General features: G+C 35.6%; 1 protein-coding gene across 1 annotated transcript in view; it reads right to left on the bottom strand.

Moving 5' to 3' along the window:
• Window positions 1-23,033, bottom strand: part of Efcab3 (EF-hand calcium binding domain 3) — a 215,970-nt gene that overhangs the window by 151,645 nt on the left and 41,292 nt on the right. The window contains 5 exon segments of the mRNA XM_019209488.2: window positions 6,776-6,913; window positions 8,267-8,429; window positions 8,431-8,711; window positions 15,791-15,862; window positions 22,057-22,200. Of these exon segments, the coding sequence (XP_019065033.1) occupies window positions 6,776-6,913; window positions 8,267-8,429; window positions 8,431-8,711; window positions 15,791-15,862; window positions 22,057-22,200 (798 nt within the window).

Genomic DNA, 23,033 nt, shown 5'->3' with positions numbered 1-23,033 from the left:
CCTCTTAAAATTGCTTTCATAGTGTCTCAGAAGTTCCAGTAAGTTGTACAGAAATTGTCATTAACTTCCAGAAATTTTTAAATTTCTTCTGTGGCCACTGGTTATTTGGGGGTGTATTACATTTCCAAGTACTTCTATTTTCTGTCATTAATTTCTAATTTCATTGCACAGTGCTCTGATAGTACACATGGAGTGATTTCAATTCTTTTGTATTTATTTAATCAGGGTTTGTGAGCTACTACATGATCTATTTTGGAGCAAATACCCTGTGTGGCAGAAAAGAATATATACTCTGTTCTAGTAGGGTGCAATACTCTGTAGATAGTAAGTCCATTTGTTCAGTGGTGTAGTTCAGCTCTCATATTTCTTTATTGATTTTTTGTTGAATTAATCAATCTCTTTGCAAACATGGGGTGCTCCAGTATTCAGTGCATTTTTCTTTATATGCATCATAACATTTTGTTGGAGTTTCCCCTTAAGTACTATATAATAACCTTAAGTAGTATATAGTAACTTCCTTTAAGTAGTCACCTAATTAGTTTTAACTTTTAGTTTAACCATGTCTGAAATTAAAATTGCTACCCCTGCTTGTTTTCAGGGTACTGGTGATGAAATATTGTTTTCTGTCCTTTGATTTTTAGTCTATGAATATCTTTTTGGGAGAGATGAGTTTCTTGAATGTAAAAAACTGTTGGATTCTGTTTATTTGGTCCATTTTGTAAATCTGTCTTTTAATTGGAGATATGAGGCTATTAACATCGGGAGATATTACTGAGATGTATTAATTATTAGCCACCATTGTGCTCTCTGTTGGTGACACCTGTTTTTCTTTTCCTGTCATTTTGTTGATGTTGTTTAGCCATTAACCTTATTTGGTGTTTTCATCTCATCTGGATTTTTCATTTTATTAGTTTCATTGTTTCTTTCTAGGATATTCTTGAGTATTTTCTGGAGTGCTCATTTTGGAATCATATATCTCTTTAGCAAGTCTTTTTCATGAAATGTCCATATTTCTATATGTAGAGCTGGGGATTTAGCTCAGTAGCACTGCACCTGCCTTGCAAGCACAAGGTCCTGAGTTCAATCCCCAGTACCGAAAAGAGTGGGACTTATTCTACATCTATTTGGAAGGGAAGCTTTTCTGGATACTTTAATTCAAGCTAAGAGTTATTTGCTAATCTTAGGATTTGAAATATTTCACTCTAAGCTCTTCTGGCCTTTAAGATTTGTGTTGAGAAGTCTGCTGTAATTATAAATGGTTAACATTTATAAGTGATTTTTTTTTCTCTGATTGCTTAAGTGCTGGGTTTTTGGGGCGGGTATTTGCCAATTTAATAAGGATGTGTCTTGGTGAATGTATTAGTCAATGCTTACTAGAGTGAGATGTAGAAGAGTACAAGATGTCTTTCAGCACGCTGGAGACCCAAAGGATCTAGCTGAGGACTTGGAGCCTATGACAGCATCCCATGAAAATCCTTATCAGGAGGCCAAAGGACAGACTATGAGAGATCAAAGAACCTGCATCAGAAAGGCCCAAGGGCCACTGACAGAAGCTGAACTGTCTGTGCCAAAAGGCCGGAGGATCTGAACCAGAAGGCTAAAGGATCTGCACTGGAAGCTAGGAGACAACATCCAAGATGAAGAGATTTGAAGCTCCCTTGAAGAAAGAAAGCAACCAAAGCTCTTTCAAAGAAAAAAATGCTGAGATGCTCCTGAAGAAAAGCAGCTGCAAGAAAGCTCCTTCAAGAAAGATCAACTGGGCTGCTATCAAGAAATCAATCAATAACAAATGCTGATAGGGAAGTGGGGAAAAAGGAGCCCTTTTCTACTGTTGGTGGGAATGCAGACTGGTGCAGCCACTGTGAAAATCAATATGGAAATACCTCAAAAAACTAGGCTTAGGGCTGGGGATTTAGCTTAGCAGTTCTGCTGCCTGCCTCACATGAGCAAGGACCCAAGTTAGATCCCAGATACCAAAAAGAAAAAAAAAAAAAACTAGGTTTAGATTAGAGGTCCCATTTGACCCAGCTATCCCTCTGCTTGGTACCTTCCCAAAGGAATTAAAAGAATCATAACCACAGTGATATATGTGCACCAATGTTTATGGCAGCACCATTTGTAATAGCTAAAATTTGGAAACAGCCCAATTGCCCACCAACTGGAGACTGTGTAAAGATGTGGTTTCTTTAATGGAGTACTACTCAGCCATAAAGAATGAGAAACTAGTCATTTATAGGAAAATGGATGCATATTGAGGCCATACTCATGTGAAATAGGACACACGTGTAAATATCAAAGTTTCTCTAGCGTGAAAAACTAAAAGTGTAAATAAGGTTCAAATTGTACGCTTGATAATGTGAAATAGGATAAAAAGGGATAAAGGAGTAGGGGAAGTGGGAAGGGTAGGGGAAAGGAAAGGGAAAAGAAAAAATATAAGAAATAGAAAAAATGGAAACAAAGTCTTTGTAAATAAGGAAGGGTGGAGTGGGTAAAAAGAGGGCAGGGATATGGGGAAAAAATAAGAACCAAGATACATCATGTAAAGGTACAAGATCCCAATGATGAATGTAACTGTACTGTATACCAAAACGTACCAATAACTTGATGGAAAAAAAAAAGATCAACTGAAATCCTTTCCTCCTATTCTCCTTTTATACATTCCAGTAATCATGCTGACTCAACTCAGCTGGGCAGTACCACGCACGTTGAAAATTAGTCAATTAACTACCACAATGAGCTTCTTTTTTCATCATATATTTCGTGTTCCGGTAGATTTGCTTATTTGTGTTGAATTCTTTTCTCACTTTGGAATTTTCTGCTATGATTTCTATAAACATATCAGTAATTCCATCTATGTTATCTTCTACCTTTTTCCTAACTCTAATACACCTTAGATTGGTCTTTTTAGTGTCATCTGGTAGCTATTAAATGATCTTTTTAATCTCTTACTTCTTTGTGGTTTCTCTGAGTACTTCTTCATAACTGACCACTTTGTCCTCAAATTCAGATACTCTCTTCACAGTAGTCATTTCTCCAATGTATGAGTTCTGTACAGTACTTATTTCAGGCATTTCCATCTGCTATCTTTTCAAGGATTCTAAATCTTTGGTGAATTTGTCATTCATGATTTAAACTGTTTTGGGCAACTCTTCCAACTTTTTACTTCTTTCCTCCGTTATACATTTTGGGTAGTTTGAGTGATATTTCTGTGAACTTTTATCATTTATTCTTGGAGTACATCTATTTTCTTCGTCTTTTCTGTAACCTTTTAATAGAGTTCCCCTAGCTGGTATTTTCTTCTCTATTTGTGTACCCTTTATCTGCTTTAGAAAAATTAGGAGATCTTTCAAGTCTTCTGTTGCCTCGCTTTCCTAAGTTGCTGTGTGACTGCATACCCATTGATTATTGTTTATGACCCTCAGGAAATCGAGATATTGGCATAAATAGAAAACTACCAGTTATCCACTACTGTTACCTTGGCTACAGTAGTAAATACAGTGGCATCAGTGACATCAAATGTCAACTGGATATTGACAACTCAAACATCCCTTAATAAGAACTACAAGGACTATACTTTAGATCACCACTTTCTGCTGAATGTAGGTAGCAGTGTTAGACCTCAAAGATACCACTTGAGTAACTACATTCTTTTTCAGGATCACCACCCTAGCCCCAATTATTTTGTCCTCCAAACCTGGCCCTCCTCAACAGATTACAGGCCCTGTGAACTTCCTGATCTGATCCTTGGCCTCACAAGGGATCCTAAGGAACCCTTATTTAGCTCTTCCTCTTCTCCAAGTAGGAAAATCTTGTCTATCTCCCAAGGATTTCTCTCGCCCAGTTTCTGTAGTAAGGTAACATTTTGTTCCTATAGCAAAACTCTTCCTGGGTATTGGTCTCTTCTTCAATCTGGTTGGTCTGTTGGTTGTCACCTCTGTTGCCCAGGGCTGAAGAGATCCCAGGAGAGGCCTTGGCAGCACTGGCTGGGTGGGATGCTCAGGCTGGTCAGTGGCAGGGTAGCTGGCTAGGAGCACAGGCCTTTGAAGCACTGGCTGGGGGCCAGTACAGAACCTTTTTAATTTGATATGATTGCTGCCTGTATGCTCATCAACAAATGAATGAATAAAGAAAATGTGGTACTTATACACATGGAGTACTACTCTGCCACAAAGTACAATAAACCAGAGTCAATTGTAGGAAAATGGATGCACCCTGAGAATATAAGGTTAAGTGAAATAAGTCAGACACACAATCTTAAATACTACACAGTTTCTTTATGAGAATCAGAAAAATAGCAAAATAAAAGATAAGTAATAGGAAGTACAAAGATAGATCTTTTTCAAATGGGCAGGGGATCAAGAGATGGAGGGGGAAGTGGAAGGAGATATGCAATTCTGAAAAAAAAGTCATTAAGATGTGTTATGTACATGTACCAACTCCCCACAAGGAATGTAAACATTATTTACTGCAAATATGTACCAATAAAAACATAAAAAAAACTTCACAAAGAAACCAATAATTAAAAATTCTAGCAAGACTGTGGGGGAAAGGAATCCTTCTGCATTTTGTAAACTAGTACAACTACTACGGATATCAGTACAGAGATTCCTCCAATTAAAAAAAAAAAAGAAAAAGAAAATCCATTAAACCCATGTATTCATCTGCTAGAATGTTCCTGAGAGTTAAAGACTCATATTACAAGGGTACATACACACACGTGCTTATAGCAGCACAGTTCATGATAGCTAAACCCTGAACATAACCTATATATCCATCAACAGATGGATGGATAACAATGTGATATTATGCAGTGGAGTAGTACTCTGCTATAAAGAATAAATTTGCACCACCAAATGGATGCGTCCTGAATCCATAATATTAAATGAAATAAATTAAACTCACAAGTTTACATACCCCTTCATTTCTCTCATATGAAAAATCCAATCTATAAAAGATGAACAATAGAAAAGAAAGATACAAATATTTTGCAAATGGAAAGGGGATTAAGAGATGAAGAGAGTGGGAAGGAGGGAAAGAAAGAGGATGTAAAAAGAATTAATACATGTCATGTACACATGCCATCTACCTACAATGAATGTATTCATTATGTTTTGCAAGCTGGTATGAATGTAAAATTTCAGATGACAGCCCTGTGAGGTAAGCAAGTTCACTATCACTACCCTAATATATTTTTTTAAACTGGAAACTGAATTGCCTAAGACTCAGACGGGTATTAAGCATCTATTCAAAAGCAAGCTTGGTTCAACTGAATGTAATTTGTCTCAATCTAACTGTTCTTTCCTCCAAATCATTTAAAAATGCATTTCCAGGGGCTGGGGATTTAGCTCAGTGTTTCCGCTGCCTGTCTTGCAAGCACAAGGACCCGAGTTCAATCCCCAGTACCAAAAAAAAAAAAAAAAAAAAAGCATTTCCTACTACCATCATATTCAGAAAGACTTTGCTCTTTGCGGAGAGCCATCATAAATTCATCTAAATTCACCATTCCATTTTCTGTAAAATAAAGAGTTTTGATTACATATTCTGTTGCAACTTGGCAAAAAAAGTAGATTAACATTTTAACACAACTATGAAAAAACTTACAAGATCCTCCATCTCATCATCCTGTTTCTTCTTCATATCCTGCCTCCTAAGAGGTGTCTTTCTAAATTTGGTGAGTTAATTTTATTTCAACAATTATTTAGGGTATATGTGAAGCACCAAAGATACAAAAATAAGTAAGACACAGTTCCTGCTTTTCAATAACTATTAAATGTTAAGGACTTGGTCAGATACTAAGTTCTGAAAATGAGAAAAAGAAAAGTTGTCCATATAGATGAGAATGTTACAAAGTCTGTTTTATACCATCATGAAAACATAGTCAATATGCTATCCATTAAGACATTCTGACAATATTAACTAGCCCTGACAGATCCACGTATCCCCACCCACATCCTTAGTATCCATGGGTCACATTAACCACCTATTTTAGAAATAAACTCCATAGTTACTGTAATTCTGATAAACAACAGAAATGGTTTAATGACATATTCATTAAACATAGATAGATGTACATACACATCTAAATACATCTCCTATCCTATTTGAGCTAAGAAATTGTACCCCGGTTCTGAGCATTCACATCTAATATTATTTCCAAGTCATTCTTTCCCAAAAATGTTTCCTCTTTCCACTACTCAACTGAACTTCTACTGTTTAGAATTATTAGTTACTAATAAAACAACTTCTCTAATGCAAAAACCTTCATGAGAAATTTAAACTCTTTCTTGAGCCCAGGCTTGTAACTGGAATATACCACTGAACATCTTGGAGCTAACAACCTGCCTTGATTATCATTACCTGTAAATTTTCCCTAAATTTAAAAAATCTCTCATTATTTCCCCTTGAACACTTAGATTATTTGTTCAGAGATTTGTATACCTTTGAATGTTATAATCTTGCTACCCAAACCTCTCTATAACTAGCTCAGCCTCCTTTAGTGTCCTCACCACTCTAGAATACCCAGCTAAGGAGACCATAGAAGAACCTTACTGAAACAATTCTAAGCTATGAAAGGCCTAACCCCTCTAAATCAGGTCATTAGGTCAGACTTTCCAGGAATTTTTTTATAGTTTTCCATTTTTATACCTCTTCTTTCCCTAACCTTCTTTACAACGGTCCATTCGGTTCCATGCCGGATAGACAGAAATTCTTCTAACAGTTAATATTATTCCATAAAAAGCATAGTTTTCTCAGAATTTTGTTATCAGTCTCTTACCATTTCTAGTAGTCTCTGTCATAATCTTCTGTAAGTCTTTATCTAATAAAATAACTCCTAATGAAGGCAAAATGTTCTGGAGTTCTTCTGGAGCAATGTAATTTTCTTGGAGCTTACTGATAGCTTCATGAACATTTTCTAAGTATATGAAAAGTAGAAGACTGCTAAGTAATAGAATTTATGTGTTTATTTAATTTGTACCTAAAATCTTTAATAGAGAACAAGTTTTATCAAATCAATATTACCAAAGAAAAGGACTGCTTTTCTCACCATATTTTTGTTCTTATACTCTTTCTCTTTTAGGTCAAACACAAAACTATCTCAGAATTGTATAAACATTTAAAAACTACTAGTTTGGAGAAACAGAAGCTGCTTGCTTTTGATTAAAATATAATTAATTAGTCCAACATATCAAAATATCAATGTGTTTTTTCTTAATTCCTGGAGTAGAAGCATAAAGTTAGAGTTCTTTCCTTCCCATAAATTTACCCTACCATGTTTCAGTTCACAACCCTCAAAAAATTAAAATTCTAAAAGCAGATACAGTACTCATCATGATGAGACTCTTAATATGATGTAATGAGACAGTAAACATCACTGTAGTATTCTAGTCAAAAATTGTATAACCTGAACTTATTCATGAAGAAATATAAGAAAAATCCAACGTGAGGGGCATTATATAAAACAAATATTCACTACTCTTCAAAAGCGTCAAAGTGAAGAAAAGTTGAGGAACTATCCCAGATTAAAAGAAACTAAGAATGTACAACTAAATGTAATGTGTGGTCCTGTATCAGATTTGGATCAGAAAAATGACATTTACAGAAAAGTGAAAAAATTTGAATAAGATCTATAGATTAGTAAGTAAGAATTATTCATTAGTGTATGAATCACTTAATTTTCCCAAGACATCCATTATACTTATTACATTAAATACTAAATGCAAAAATAGTATATTTCTTTAAAGAAAATATTTTTTAATAAAACAAATATTTTGATAGAAGTAGCAAAAAAGGGGGATGCATACATTTGTTGGGAAAACATTGTTCATCTTTGAGGAAGACCAAAAAGCCTTAGTGACATTAGATATGTCATATTATTTTCATCCATAAGAGATAGTACCAAGTACTATGAATTAAAGTTGTGGAACTCTAAACAAAAGTTTCACAAAGACTTGACTTTCTACATATTCATTTAAGTAAATTATAAAGTGTTTAAAGGAAAATAGACCCTCAATTTTCTAGGGAACTTGAATTATGCTAATTAATACTTTAATAAGCTTATCATAGAAGGTTAAACTCCCCAAAAAGGGGGCATCTGAAAAGGAACATCAAAGTCACAGAATTAGATACACTGGCCTATGCATCAGAGCTGGTGGTCACCCAGGGTATAACTGTTTACAACTATTCAATAACAAATGGATTCTGCTCATTTCCATGACAACTGAAGGACTCAAGGACCTAGATTCTGACGTATGTATGTGGTACTGACCCAGGGTATTAACTGCAGTATTTTCCTTAGTTGAAACATGATTTAGGAGAGAGGAATGCTTTCTTGTAATGGGCTTCTGAAGTTTTGGAATATTAGAAATATCATTTTTATCCAGAGACTAATTGAGGCTTGTAATACTCTTCAAGTTTCATAGTTTAGACTTTTGAGTCATGACTCTCAGCTTTCTCTGAATGTTTTTTAAAATTCATGCCATTTTTTGAGTATGGTTCACCAGGAAATTTTATTTGCACAAAATTTTTTGACTGCTGAATTTTAGAATCATTTTCTTCCATAATTTTTCTATGATTTATTTTCTTAATCAACTTTTTGGATACTGATGATTCAGTCAGTCTGGAAGGTAAACTGAATTTCTTCTTATTTTGCAGAGAATATCCTGCTACACTTGATAAATTTCTGTTTGAAGTAGTTTCATCCAAATCTGAATCTAAGAGAAACATATTCAATTATTTTCTTACCCATATAATTTGTACAATATTTCAAAAAATGAGTCTTCAGAAAACGTATTCAATATGTTACCAATTAAATATATAAAACAAAGTTTAACTAGTTAAAAAAGTAAAAGTCCTGATCAAAAGATTGAACTATTTACTAGGATAAATATTATAGTTTAATATATTTAAATTATTTAATCCACACCCTGGAGTTAAAGTTACACTGAAACTAAAGTGAAAGGCTTCTGAAACACATCATTCTTATTCTCTGCTCCTTCTGAGTTAAAAAATATACTAGACATAAGTTAAAATAGAAAGATCCCTGTTAGTTATAAGGGTACAGAAGTATAAGAAAGCTTATGAAGTTAGAATCAAAATAATTACTCTCATAAATATTCTCAATATTTGTGGAGGAATAATTTCAATTATAAAATGGCATCTTTATAAAAATTCTAACCCAATGTCCCAAACTGAAATTTAACTTACAAAATTCACCTGATGGTACAAATAATATCTTATATATGAGTAATACATTTTAAGTAGTTCAAGCTTCATAAAGCTTGAGATTCAAAATAAATCTATAAGATTACCATGCTCCTATAAATTAAAAAAATGACAATTTGATATATAACAGTACCTATCACCTTGCCTATGAAGATTTTTCATTTGAAAAATGGAAAAGTTTGGTCTGTGTGAGAATGAAAATTTTTTTAAAATTTTCTCTCTGGTGTGAAAAACTATAATAGCACACTAGATCCTAATGGGATAATTAATAGTGTGAAATAGGAAAAAAAGGGCTAAAGGTGTAGGGAAAGAGGGAAGGGTAGGGAAAAGGGAACAAGGGAAAAGAAAAAAATATGAGAAAATGAAAAAAATTGAAATAAAGTGTTTGTAAATGGGGAGGGGAGGAGGGAGTGAAGGAAGGGCAGGGACAAGGGGGAAAAAATGAGAACTAAGAACTGTCATGTGAAGGTACAGGATCTCAGTAATGAATGTAACTGTATTGTATACCTAGATTGTACCAATAAACTCAATAAAAAGAAAAAAAATCTAAAAAAATAAAATTGTAGAAATCTTTAAAGATGGTGACATGTATTTATAATTGCTATTTATCAAAGAGACATAGGCCAGTAAATAGGTTTTTTTAAGTTTAAAAAGTGTTTTTAGTGCTTCTACTTTGGACTTCTGCACAATTCTTCTTTAGCAAACAGTGTTTCCAGAGTCTCTGGATAGGATGACCTGTCTCTAGATGGGTTTTTTAAGAAAAGCCACTGTGGAAAGAAAGTTCAGAATAAGCCCCCGTTTCTTCACATATGCAAACACCGTTATAAAATAAAAAACATGAAAAACTAAGAAAACACAACACTAAAAAAAAAAAAAAAAAAAAAAAAAAGAACCGCAATAATCTCCCATTAGCTGATCCTAAAGAAACAGAAACTGCCTGACAAAGAATTCACGATAACTTTTAAAGAAGCTCATTGAATTTCCAGAATACGTAAATAATTCAATAAAATCTGAAAAAAATATTAAAAATTACAGATTTAATGGATAAGTTGAAATTATTTTCTAGAAATCAAATAAATACATCAAGCTGAAAATATAATGACTGAAATTTTTTAAATTGCAATTAAGGGCAACAACACCAGAACTGATTAAGCAGAAAGCAAATCAATGAACTCAAAAAGTTCAATCAGAGGAGGAAAAGGATAATGACAGGATTTATGGGAGAGCATAAAAAGAACAAATTTTCAAGGCATAGGACTTTGTGGAAAAAAAAAAAGAAAGACAATGATGGGATAGAAAGCTTATTTAAAATAAGGTGAAAGGTAATAAGGGAAAGGAGAAAATAGGAGAAAATGCAAAAATGGAAATAAAGTGTTTGTAAATGGGGAGGGGAGGAGGGGGTGAAGGGAGGGCAGGGACAAGGGGGAAAAATGAGAACCAAGACCTGTCATGTAAAGGTACAAGATCCCAATAATGAATGTAACTGTACTGTATACCTAAAATATACCAATAAACTCAATGAGGAATAAATAAATAAGTAAATAAAATAAGTGAGAGCAGAAAACTTTCCCAATTTTGAAAAAACATTTAGTCACAAAAGGGTTAAAAGATCACCAGATGCAACCTGAACAAGACTAAAGCAAGACCTATTACATTACAATCAAAAAATCAAATATCAAACACAAAATGAGGATTGTGAAAACAGCAAGAAAATATTAGCAGATAATACATAAAGAAGTTTCAATAAGGCTAATCCCAGGTTTCTCAGATGAGAATATAAAAGTAGAGAGTGGAGTGATAGGTCAAAGGGATGAAGGGGAAAATGCCAACCAAGAATTCTTTACTCAGTAATGCTGACCTCTGGAAATAAAAAACAGGAAATTATTTTTTTAAAAATCCAGAGTTCTGCCATACAGTTGGTAAGTGCACCCATGTGCCGGGGAGCCGCTGTGTGGACCAGAGTGGTGCGGCTGCAGGCAGGTCCCAGACCAGGCCCCAACACAACACCAGAGGTGTGGGCACATCTGCCCAAGCCATGCCACCTAGAAAAGAGCTGCAGAGGCACACAGCCTCCATCCAGAGGTCCGCTGTACCATCGGTAAGTGTGCCCACAACCCCAGAGGTGGGAGCACACGTACCCAAGCCACAGCCCACCTAGAAGACAACTGCACATGCCTGTAAGCTTTACCAGAGTCCTGCCATACCATCAGCCACAGCCAAGGGCCCACCTGGAAAAGAACTACACAGACACACATGCAGAAGATTAAATTTAGACTCATATCTGTCACCATGTACCAAAATAAAATAAAAATGAATCAAAGACCTAAATATTTAAATAGAAACAATCTCCTGGAAGATAAAATAGCTAAACTCTTGAAGACATAGGCACAGGTAAGGACTTTCTAAACAATATCAATTACACAGGAAATAACATAAAAAAATTAACAAATGGGATTATATCAAATTTAAAAGCTTCTGCACAATAAAGGAAACGAACTGACTGAAGAGATAGCTTAAAGAAAAAAAAATTGGCCAGCTCCTCCTCAGAAAGAGAAATAATATCTAGAATAGATTTTTTTAAAACTAAAAAAAAAAAAAAAATCACCCTCCCAAATAAAAGATCCAATCAAAAGATGGGCAAGAGAAATGAACACACACTACTCAGAAGAAGTACAAGTGGCTAACACATTGGAAAATGTTTAGCTTCTCTGGCTATTAGAGAAATGCAAATTAAAACACTGAAGTTTCATCTTACTCCAGAAAGAATGGCCATTACCAATAAATTAATAGCAAACAGGAGAGGTTGTAGAGGAAAAGCATCCTTCTACATTGTTGGTGGGAATGTAAATTAATACAACCACTATGGAAATCAGTGAGGAGATTCCTCAAAAACTTAAAAATGTATATTCCGATCAATCCAACTTCTAGGGTCTTCCCAAAAGAGTTAAAGACATCATACTACAGTGATGCACACCTATATTTATAGCAGTCATTATGGCTTGTGTTTAGATGTTTCCTCAGAGGCTCAAGCAGTCATGGGTGGGGCTGGATTTAGTGTGACTGATTCAGTTTGCAATGCTAGGCCTAAGGGCACTAGGATTAAGGGTGTGAGTCCTACTCACCCTAAGTAGTCTAGATAAAAGGGACAGAAAGATGCTCTTATGGTCCCTGGTTGCTTTTGCTGTTTTCTGCCACCAGGAACTGTTGCCCCTCTGTAACCCTGCCTTAGAGCCAGCTGATTATGGACTGAAACCTCTACAAATTATGAACCAAATAAACCTTTCCCCTTTAACTCTGGGTGTTGAGTATTTTGTCTCAGCAACAAGGGAAGAATAACTAAGAATTTGGTATCAGAAGTGGATTCACTGTTGTGACGTTACCTGCCATGTGGCTCAAGAGCCTTTGGAACCCTTGTGGGAAGGTGAAGTTAGGAAAGATTCAGAGATGATGACTAAAGCGGAGAGCTGGAACACCTTAGGTGGCTCTGTCTGGGAGATTCCGGTCAGACCTCAGAAGACAAGAAAGCCGGTAAAGACTAGGCTCAGGAGGTTGCTGCTGCGAAGGACTGCACAGGCTGCTGGACTCCACACGACGTGTGTTATGGCTCGGCGGAAAGTTGGTCTGCATTTTGCTCATGTCCAGAGCCTTTGCCTGAGATTGAGATTATGGGTGGCAGACTAACTAATCTGGAAGAAGAAATTTCAAGGCAGTCTAATGTCAAGGCAGTGGCATGGCTCCTGTTGGGGGCTTTAGCCAGATTTATATTAAAAATCAAGAGCAAAGAGCCCAGTAAAATGATTTAAAATGTTTTGAATTTGGCCAGAAAAGAAGCTCCAAAAAAGTTGGAAACTACAAAGATAGAGCAGAGGCAATCTTGATTGCTGAGAAAGAACAGAAAAGAGAAGATGCCCTGAGGACAACACAAGAAGCATTAGTACTCCAACCTTTGCAGCCTCAAAAATTGCAAAAGTGAAACATTGCTTTGCGAAGAAAGTCCCAGAGCACCATGTTCCAGAATGGCAGTGACCTAGAGAATTTGTTCCTCAGGATTAGGCTCAAAGTGCTCAGCAATCCAGGCAATCGGCCCCTATAGCCAAGAGAGAAGGAAGCCCGGCAGCTGCTTCAGCTGGCAGCAAGCCGAGGCATCATCATATGGTGCTAGTTTTAGGTACATGGAAAATGGAAGAGCTGTGGGGTCAGGAAGGCTTCCACCAGATTTCTGAAGAAAGCCTGGGAGGCCAGGCAGGGTGTCCCTAAGGGGGCAGTGTGTGAAGCTGTGAGTGTGAAGCTGAAGGTGCATATTAAGGTGTGTTATGTACATGTACCTACTCCTCCCCATGGTGAGTACAATCATCATGTTCTGCAAACATATAATAATAAAAGTTTTAATTAAAAATTTTAAGGGAAAAAGTAGAAAACAGAAAAATCAATTTAAAATATGGGGAACCAAGGTTATAGTCTTAACTTACAGCTCTTGTCTGGAATAAGCAAAATAATGCTTTCTTTTACACTAAAAAAGTGTTTTGATATAAAAGAAATTACAAGTCCACCCTTTCAACACAATGGCCAATGATAGATGGCAGTGTAAACTGCAGGCGAAATACATATTATTTGTTTGACCTTAGAAAGTTTTACTTCACAGAGTTGTCTATCTTGAACTACTGGCCCTTGGCCACAATTTTATGATCACACTCTAAGGCTTTGAACATCGTGTTTTCTCTGCATGTAAATGTTTGGTTATGAATGAAGAAGAAAATAAGGCCCAAATAAAGGAGAAAATTGCTTCAAAAAAAAAAAAAGAGAGAGAACTAGTGTAGGATATCAAATATCCAAATAACAAGAACTCTAGAAACAAAAGAAAAAAAATAGGAGAAATTAAATAACCAACAACATTTTTAGTTTGTTTTTGAATCAAAGAATACTGTACACAACACACAGGTATAAAGCAATATACTGCAAATCACTTAATCTTGAGGTTTTGGAACAATGCATACAAAGTAAATATTCCAAAAGATTTCAAAGAAAAAAAATCAGGCACATCCAAAGAGTTAAGAATCAGAGGGCCAGGGATTTAGCTCAGTGGTTCCACTGCCTGCCTTGCAAGCACAAGGTCCTGAGTTCGATCCCCGGTACCAAAAAAAGAAATTTGGACTTCAACAACAACAATGAAAACTATAAAATCCAAAATTCTGAGGGAAAATTATTTCCAAATTAGAATACCATGCAAACCTATTAATCAAACATGAGGAAAGGCCCTGATATGGAAGAAGAGTCTCAAACGTGAGCAAATTTTCCCAGAATGACAGCCACACACAAAATGCCGAGGTCAACAAAATCCACATTAGTTCTCCAATATGCAATCTGTTGATTTCTATTGTCAGTCAGAGTACTCTATGGAAAAATTCTTCAGGAAAATTAGAATACCCAGTGCAGCCAATTTTATGAAGGGGACTCAGATTCCCAGTGTTTTGGGTAAAATCAGTGGTAAATATACTTTTTTAAGAAAACCAGATAAATAAAAAGTACATGTATCAATTCCCCAAGATGAATATAATTAATATTCACTGCAAACCAATAAAAGAGACAATTAGGAAAGCATCAAACAGAAAAACAAAATCAGAAGTGCTGAAGGGGATGGAAATGCTAATTACCTTGACTGATTATTACATATTGTATACATGTATCAAATAATCACACTAAACCTATATGTATAATTAATTTTATGTCAATTAATTTTTTATTTAGGAAATGAACAATTAATAATATAAACATGTTACAAATATAAATATGAGTGAATCAGCTAAAACATTTTAAATATTGCCTCTGGAATAGATGGCAGGAAATTTCAGAACAGGGTTTCTTTTTGTGAAACTATATAATTCTTAAAATGTAAGCAAAGGGGGCCAGGTATTGAGCTCAGTGGTTCTACCACCTGCCTCATAAGTACAAGGACCCAGTACAAAAAAAAAATGTAACTAAAGGTATTCTTTTTTTTCTTTCTTTCTTTCTTTTTTTTGTACCTGGGATCAAACTCAGGTCCTCGTGCTTGCAAGGTAGGCAGCAAAACCACTGAGCTAAATCCCTGGCCCTAGGTATTCTTAATAAAATGACATTTAGACAAATTAGAGGAAATGTAACGAGTAACACAAAGTGCATAAGAAGAGATGAAAAACAACATACAGTTCTTAATGAAAAACTAAAAACAGTGGATAGCAAAGAATATATTAAAAAATTTTAAAGAATCAAGATCAGGATGTTAGAATGCCCTACAGATTGTAAATTAAATATTAGCATTGTTTAGTATAACTACTTTGTTTTAAAGTTGACTTTATGGTGCCATGTATCAGGGCAAGATGAAAGAAAATTATGAGAGAATCACTATATAATCAGTATTAAGAAGGTCTACTTAGGTATTATACTAAATTTTTATTCCCTTTATTTAAGAGTTAGAGGGATTCAAAGAAAGCTTTTAAAACCTTTTGTATGATAAAAATCTATTAATTAGAATTTAATTAAAGGAGAAATTATTTATAAACAAGATTTGCTAGAGCAACAAAAACTCCCTTACAAATATCTTCATACTGGCTCTGAAATGCATCCAAAGTAAATACAAAATCTCCAATATCCACCATGTGGTTACCTGAAATAGAATAAATACAGATACTGTCTGTATTGGCTTTTGAATATAGATGTAGCTGTCATAGTTGTCTAACATGAAAGTAATGCATAAATATGTGGAAGTAGAAAGAGAAGACCAGTTATTATGAGTTTGGGCTAATATCCGGAATAGTGAATTAATAGTAGTTCACTAATATAAAACTATAGTTTTTCTCCTAAATAAAACAGTTCGTATCAAAAGAAATAGTTATATTTTAGGCCCCTATGTAAGATAATCCAAATACTCATTTTACAAACATATTTGAGAACTTACTATAGGTAGTATTTAAAGTACTTACTCTTTGCCTTCCTTTCTAGACCAGTGATGGTGAAGCTTTCCGAGATCAAGTGGCAAAACTGCAACCCAAAACCCACTTACTTACTGCCAAGGCCAACACTGCACTGAACCTGAATATCCAATGCTCAGCTGCTAGGGGGATTTGGCTCACACGACAATGGAGAGGGTTCTGAGTGACTGCTGTGGCTCACATGCCACAGGTTCACAAGCACTGATTTAGACTGTAAACTCAAGTATAGGGAATATGCCTTCCAATTCTGTCTCCTCAGTACCCAGGAATATATCTACTTCCTATCACCTTAAAATGATTTTAGCCGGGCATGGTGGTGCATGCCTGTAATCCCAGCACCGGAAGCTGAGGCAGGAGGATTGCTGTGAGTTCAAGACCAGCCTGGGCTACATAGTAAGTTCCAGGTCAGTCTCAACTATACAGCGAGACCCTGTCTCAAAAAACAACAACAACAAAAAAAAACCAAACAAAAATAAAATGATTTTTATTTGGTTGATTTAGTATTTTTTGGCGGGGGCGGGGAGTGGTACTGGGGATTGAACTCAGGACCTTGTGCTTGCAAGGCAGACAGCAGCACCACTGAGCTAAATCCCCGGCCCTAAATATACTGAAGACTATGAAGAATACCGCAATGTCTACACTGTGGATAGCAGATAGCCAGTTACTTAATGCTTTTCATATACTCAGCATTCATAATTTTAATTTCCAATCATTCCTGCTCTTGTCGAAAGCTATTTTTCTTCTCAGACAGTGCATACAAGTACCAGCCCAATTGCAGTAACCTTAAATAATGCCATTCCAACATACAGAGGTAAAAAATTGTTTTGCCTAATAATTCTTGCATCCATGTATTTGACTTTCTTTATTATGCATGATGAAAAAGCCTGGAAATTAACTTACCTACCTATAATAATATGGATTTGTTCTGTAGTCTAGTGATAAATCAACTATTCAAAAACATGCATGAGAGGGCCAGGGATTTAGCTTAGTGTACTGTCCCTGCCTTGCAAGCACAAAGTCCTGAGTTCAATCCTTGGTACCAGGAAAAAATAAAATAAAATAAAATATCTCTTGCAACATGCATGAGAGAAGTTGCTGAGAAAAACATGGAAGTTTTAAAAGTGACTACTAAATCAAAGAATTAAATTGTATACAGTATAATTTTCGTATTGTATAAGTTTGATTCACCCTGATTCTCTGAAAATTAGTAAGATACACAGATGTAGATAGGGATAGATGTATCAGTTGTAGACCTTTAAATTACTACAAAGCAAATATGTACTTAAACCAATCAAATAAGTGCTAAAACAAATCAGTGATAAATAGCCTTCTGATTAGCAACTGCTTCCTACATTCTGGTTGCTTATTTCTTAGTAATTATACTCATTCTGTTCTTGATTATGGTTCTACTATCTCTCATAGTCTCTCCAATAAATTCCTGGCACATCTTGTAGACTGGTTCCATGTCCCAAGTTCTTATGGAATACTTAAGTCTTAAGATAAGTCAAAGAATCAGTGTTCAAAGCTCTCAAATTCGATCACTCAAATTATACATATACTAATCCTATAGAGAAAGCTATATTGCTTTTATCTGTTCCTCATTTAGAAAGCTCTAGACAAAGCAACTATGAAAATGTGGTTGTCAACCACTTCCATGGATTGCTCAAAATTTATTTTTCGCTTCAATATAATAATAAATACCTATCATGAAACTCTGAAACAAATGTGAATTATTTAGTCACTGGTAGCCAAAGAAAAATTCTAGAATCTGAAATGACTATTTCGTTCCCTATCTAGATTAATAAAACCATAAGAAATGATTCTTGGTTGAGATCAAAGAGACCCAAGAAATAACCTATAGGTCTATAATCACCCCACCAACAATACTAACTACAAGACTACTGTATATAAGAAACTTTAATCAATAATTTACAATTGATGAGAGTAAGGGAGTGCTTAACAGCACAGCAAACAAGAAGGTGCATAGTATACAAGTGGTCTGAAATAAGGATGAAGATCTGAGTAAAGACCAGACTATGCAAAGCCTTGTACACTACCTTGAAATGTTCTTTATCACAATAATTATTCTTGAATTATATGCAATAGGGGGTAACATGATCAGACTTGTGCTTTGAAAAGATAATTGCTCACAGGATAAAGGGGATAAAAGTAGGCATGGTTAGAAATGTGAGGGTGAACTACAATGGTCCCAAGGAAAGCTTATGTTGACTTAGACTAAGATAGGTAGACAGAAATAGCTTTAAGATATGTAGGCATTTAAAATAAGAGAACTTTATAATAAATGCATGAGGAAAAGAGAGAAATGAACTTATCAAGGGTGACTCCAGTTTCTGTCATACATTTCTTGAGTCTGTTCATGGAACCAAGCACTATGACAGATGCCTAAGTTTAATTCCTATAATAATATTATAAAATTAGTATTATTTGTCCAATCTACCTTCTCAAGTAAAGCAGGAGACATAGAGACCCAAACCAGAATTCATAAACTAAAAAGGAACACACTGCAACAGTTTTGTAAGATTCTGTTGTTTCTTGTAGGGCGTTCCCTCAAGACTGTTTAATAATATGGCTTGAAGTTAGTCTAAAATCTCCATTTTTACAAGGTATCTTCATACTCCAATATATCCCTCCACTCGTGTTCACCACCCCAGAACTCACCATATATAACAACATAATAGTATTCTATACAGTCTGATTTTATATCCAGGCCACACATATGTAACAAAACACCCACCACAAAGCCACCATTAACAAATGGAAAAAAAAAAAATGAAGCCCACTGAAAATAATCCCATAGGTGATTACTGCTCTGCTATATTTACAAAAACATTTACCTCAGCCTAAAATATCTTTCTCACCCTTCACCCACACCTTCAACCAATTGACCTCAACTGATCTATTCTTCAAGATTTAACTCAGACTTCCTCCAATATTCTTTCTGTAGGTGTTTCCAGTGTGTACTAGCAACTTTTCAATACTTCTTTAAGGAGATCTAATTGCCACAGAGCATTATAATTTTAAGTCTACTCAGCTCTCCCTACTAGAATGTAAGCTCCCTCAGAACAAGAACTGTCTTTCTTTGCTTCTTTCTTTCTTATCGTTTTACTTCACTCCTGCAATGGAATTGATTTTTTAAAATTAATTTTATAGGTACATTTTTGGTATACATTATAATGACATTCACCACTGGAGATTTGTACCTTTACATAAATGTATCTTGATTCTCATTTTTCCCCATTCTCCAGCCCTCCCTTCAACCCCTCCACCCCACTCTATTTACAAATACTTTGTTTCCATTTTTTCTTTTTCTCATATTAATTCCTTCCCCATCTTTCCTTTCCCTTACCCCTCTAATTTCCCCTTCCCTTTTGCACCTTTTCTTCCTATTTTACATTATCTATTGTACATTTTGATCCTTATTTATACCTTCAGTTTCTCACACCACAGAAACTATTTGGTATTTACACGCGTGTCCTATTTATCTCACTTAAGAGTATCACCTCAATGTGCCTCCATTTAGCTATAAATGTCTGATATTTCTCATTCTTTATGGCTTAGTAGTACTCCATTTTATTTTTTAAAAACCACATTTTCTTTATCCAGGCTCCGGCAGATGGGCAAATGGGCTGTTTCCAAGTTTTATCTATTACAAACTATGCCACTGAAAACATGGGTACACATATATTGCTGTGGTATGATTCTTTTAATTCTTTTGGGAAGATATCAGCAGGGGAATAGCTAGGTAAAATGGACCTTTAGCCCTATTTCTTTGAGGTAACTCCATATTGATTTTCACAGAGGTTGTACTAGTCTATACTCCCACATCCCTTGCTCCTGGGTAGGAAGAACCAACACAGTGAAAATGGCCATACTTCCAAAACTACTATATAGATTCAATGCAATCCCAATTGAAATTCCAGCAGCATACTTCACAGACCTTGACAAAACAATCTAAAAATTAATGTGGAACAAGAAGAGACCTAGAATAGCAAAAGCAATTCTAGGCAACAAAGACAAGGTAGGGGTATCACAATCCCCAATTTGAAACTATACTGCAAAGCAACTGTTATTAAAAAGAACTGTATCTTATTCAGTATGATGTTTAACTGTCAACTTGATTGGTTTGAGAGATGTCCAGGGTATTAGTAAGAGAACATTTGGGTGTGAATCATAGGATGTGATCCTGGGGACTCTATCTGGATCATAGCTTTTTCCTCTTTTGTACGCTCCCCCTGCTTTCTGCTTTCCAGCTGACAAGAAGACTACAGGTTTCCACGGTCACTCCCTTCCTCCATAATGTTTCTGCCTTAGACCCAGTCATCAATAAATTGAAACTTCTGAAACCATGAGTCAAACAAAGCCTTTCCTCCTTTTCAGTTGTGGGTGTCAGGTGTTTTCTCCCAGCAATGGAAAAGCTGCCTGATGTAGAAAACTGGTACCAAAAAGATGAGATTCATTGTCCTCACATACCTGATTACATGGCTTAGAAGCCTTTGAAACTGGTTTGTGGGAAGTGTTTGGAAAAGTTTTGAGACACAGACAGGGAAGCCCTACTATACTGTAAGCAGACATTGATGGATAAATCTAGTGGAAGCTTAGAAGACCAAAATGTCTACAGGAATGCAGATGATAAATCTGACCTCATGAGCTTTCATATGGGGAACAAAGACTCTTGAGAATCAGACTAGAGGCCATGCATGCTATATTCTGACAAATTTTATCTATAACTTATCCCTGTCCTAAAACTCTATGTGAGATTGACTTTGAAGGCAAAAGACTAATTTAATGGACAGAGAAACTTTCAAGGCAGCTCAATGTTCAGGCTGTGGCAGGGTATTACTGGCTGTTCTTTTTACAGTGAGAATTAGGAGCAAAAAGCAGAACAGAAAGATTTGAAAATGTTTTAGTTTGGTCAAAAAACAAGCACATGTGAAGCTGGGGCCAAAGAGTAGTGATTGCTGAAGAGATTAGCATCATTAAAAAGAAACCAAGCACTATGAATTGGGACAAGAAGAAAATTGCCTTGCAGGCATCTCAGGAAACAGCAAGACCCCAATCACCTGCAGGCTCAAGGTTGCAAACATGTAAACATTTTATTGAAGAAGAGTGTCTCTGGGATCACCCGCTCAAGAAAGGTTGAACTAGGAAATTGGTTTCCCAGGATTTATTTTACCGCATTATATATCTAGGCAATCAGAGGCCACTGTAATTGTGGTCCAAGAGTGCCTGGCTACTACTCAAGCTGGCAATAGACCTTGGAATGTTGCTGGATGTACAGGCAACAAGAGCCAAGAATTATGAGGTCATGGGAGTTTCGATCCAGATTTCAAAGGAAAGCCTGGCAGGCCAGGCAATATGTTTGCAGGGTCAGAGTCACAGCAGAAGCTGTGAGAGTGAAGCAAAAGCTGTACTGGAGATGCCAGGAACATGGAATGTCTGCTGAGGATGCAACAGGCAGGGAGCAGAGCCAGTCTGAGAGGCCAGGCAGGCAATGGCAGGGCTACTTGAACCTGAAAGAACTCACATCTTACCACCATGTGCCCTAAACATGGTGGACATGGAGCTGTAGTATTTCATGTCTGCCCTTCTGCATCTTGTTCTGGCTTTGCTTTGATCTTTTTATCCCCTGTTCTTTTGATATGGGAATGTTTACCCACAATCTGAAGATTTTAAAAAATCCATTTTACTCTTATCCTTTCACAAAGTTTAAAAGGTTTTCATTTAAGTTTTCTAGACTATCTTTTACTGTCAACACCAACAGAGTTGGTGGCAAAAGAATCAAGAGTGAAAAAAATAGAGAAGCAAAGAATGAATTACAAAATTGATATCCGAAGTTCAAATAACTCACTGTCAATATAGGTATATTTTATCACTTCCTGAACTGTTTCAGGAGTTATGGAGATGTTCATGCTAACCAAAAGAGGAATCAGTTCATCAACAGCAACTCGGCCACCTTTCATCCTACGAAAAATCTTCAAATTATCCTGGAATACTGCAAAAACAATGCAGAAATAAATTACTATAATATGAGTATCAACAGCTTTTCCTGTAGAAGCAGCTATGTCAATATCCTAATAGAGGAAAACAATCATATGTAAGCATGGGGTTTTCTAAATATTTACCTACAAGTAGGTATTTGCCCAATTTTGGCCACATGTCTAGCATAAATTCTAATTTTTGCTAATAATAGCTGACATTTATTGAATATTATGTATCAGACATTGTCATTTGATCACCCACAATAGGCCTATAAAATAGACATTATTATCTCTACTTTACAGAGAAGGAAACTAAGGGTTAGAAAGTTGCCTTCGGTTACACAGCTAGTAACAGAAAAGCCTGGTTACTAATCTAGCAATCTTAGTTATAATACATCCTTTTAATCATTATACTATACTTACCTCTTAGTTAAAATTTTTAACTAAGAATTTTTTTTCTCATTGAGTTTATTGGTACATTTTAGGTATACAGTACAGTTATATCCATCATTGGGATCTTGTACCTTTACATGACAGGTCTTAGTTCTCACTTTTTCCCCTTACCCCTGCCCTCACTTTACCCCCTACTCCCTTCCCTGTTTACAAATACTTTATTTCTATTTTCTCATATTTTTTCTTTTCCCTTATTGCCTTTCCCCTGCCTTTCCCACTTCCCCTACACCTTTAGCCCTTTTCTTCCTATTTTACATTGTCAATTATACCATTAGGATCTTATATACAATTATAGTTTTTCACACCAGAGAAAATATTCAGTATTTACACTTGTGTCTTATTTATTTCACTTAAGAGTATATCCTGGGGCTGGAGAATTTAGCTTAGTGGTTCC

This window comes from Fukomys damarensis, unplaced genomic scaffold, assembly GCF_012274545.1.
Source record: "Fukomys damarensis isolate Sample0158 unplaced genomic scaffold, DMR_v1.0_HiC HiC_scaffold_23, whole genome shotgun sequence".
Classification (NCBI taxonomy): Eukaryota; Metazoa; Chordata; class Mammalia; order Rodentia; family Bathyergidae; genus Fukomys; species Fukomys damarensis.
The sequence above is the reverse complement of the archived record's forward strand: the minus strand, read 5'-3'. Positions and strand labels throughout refer to the sequence as shown.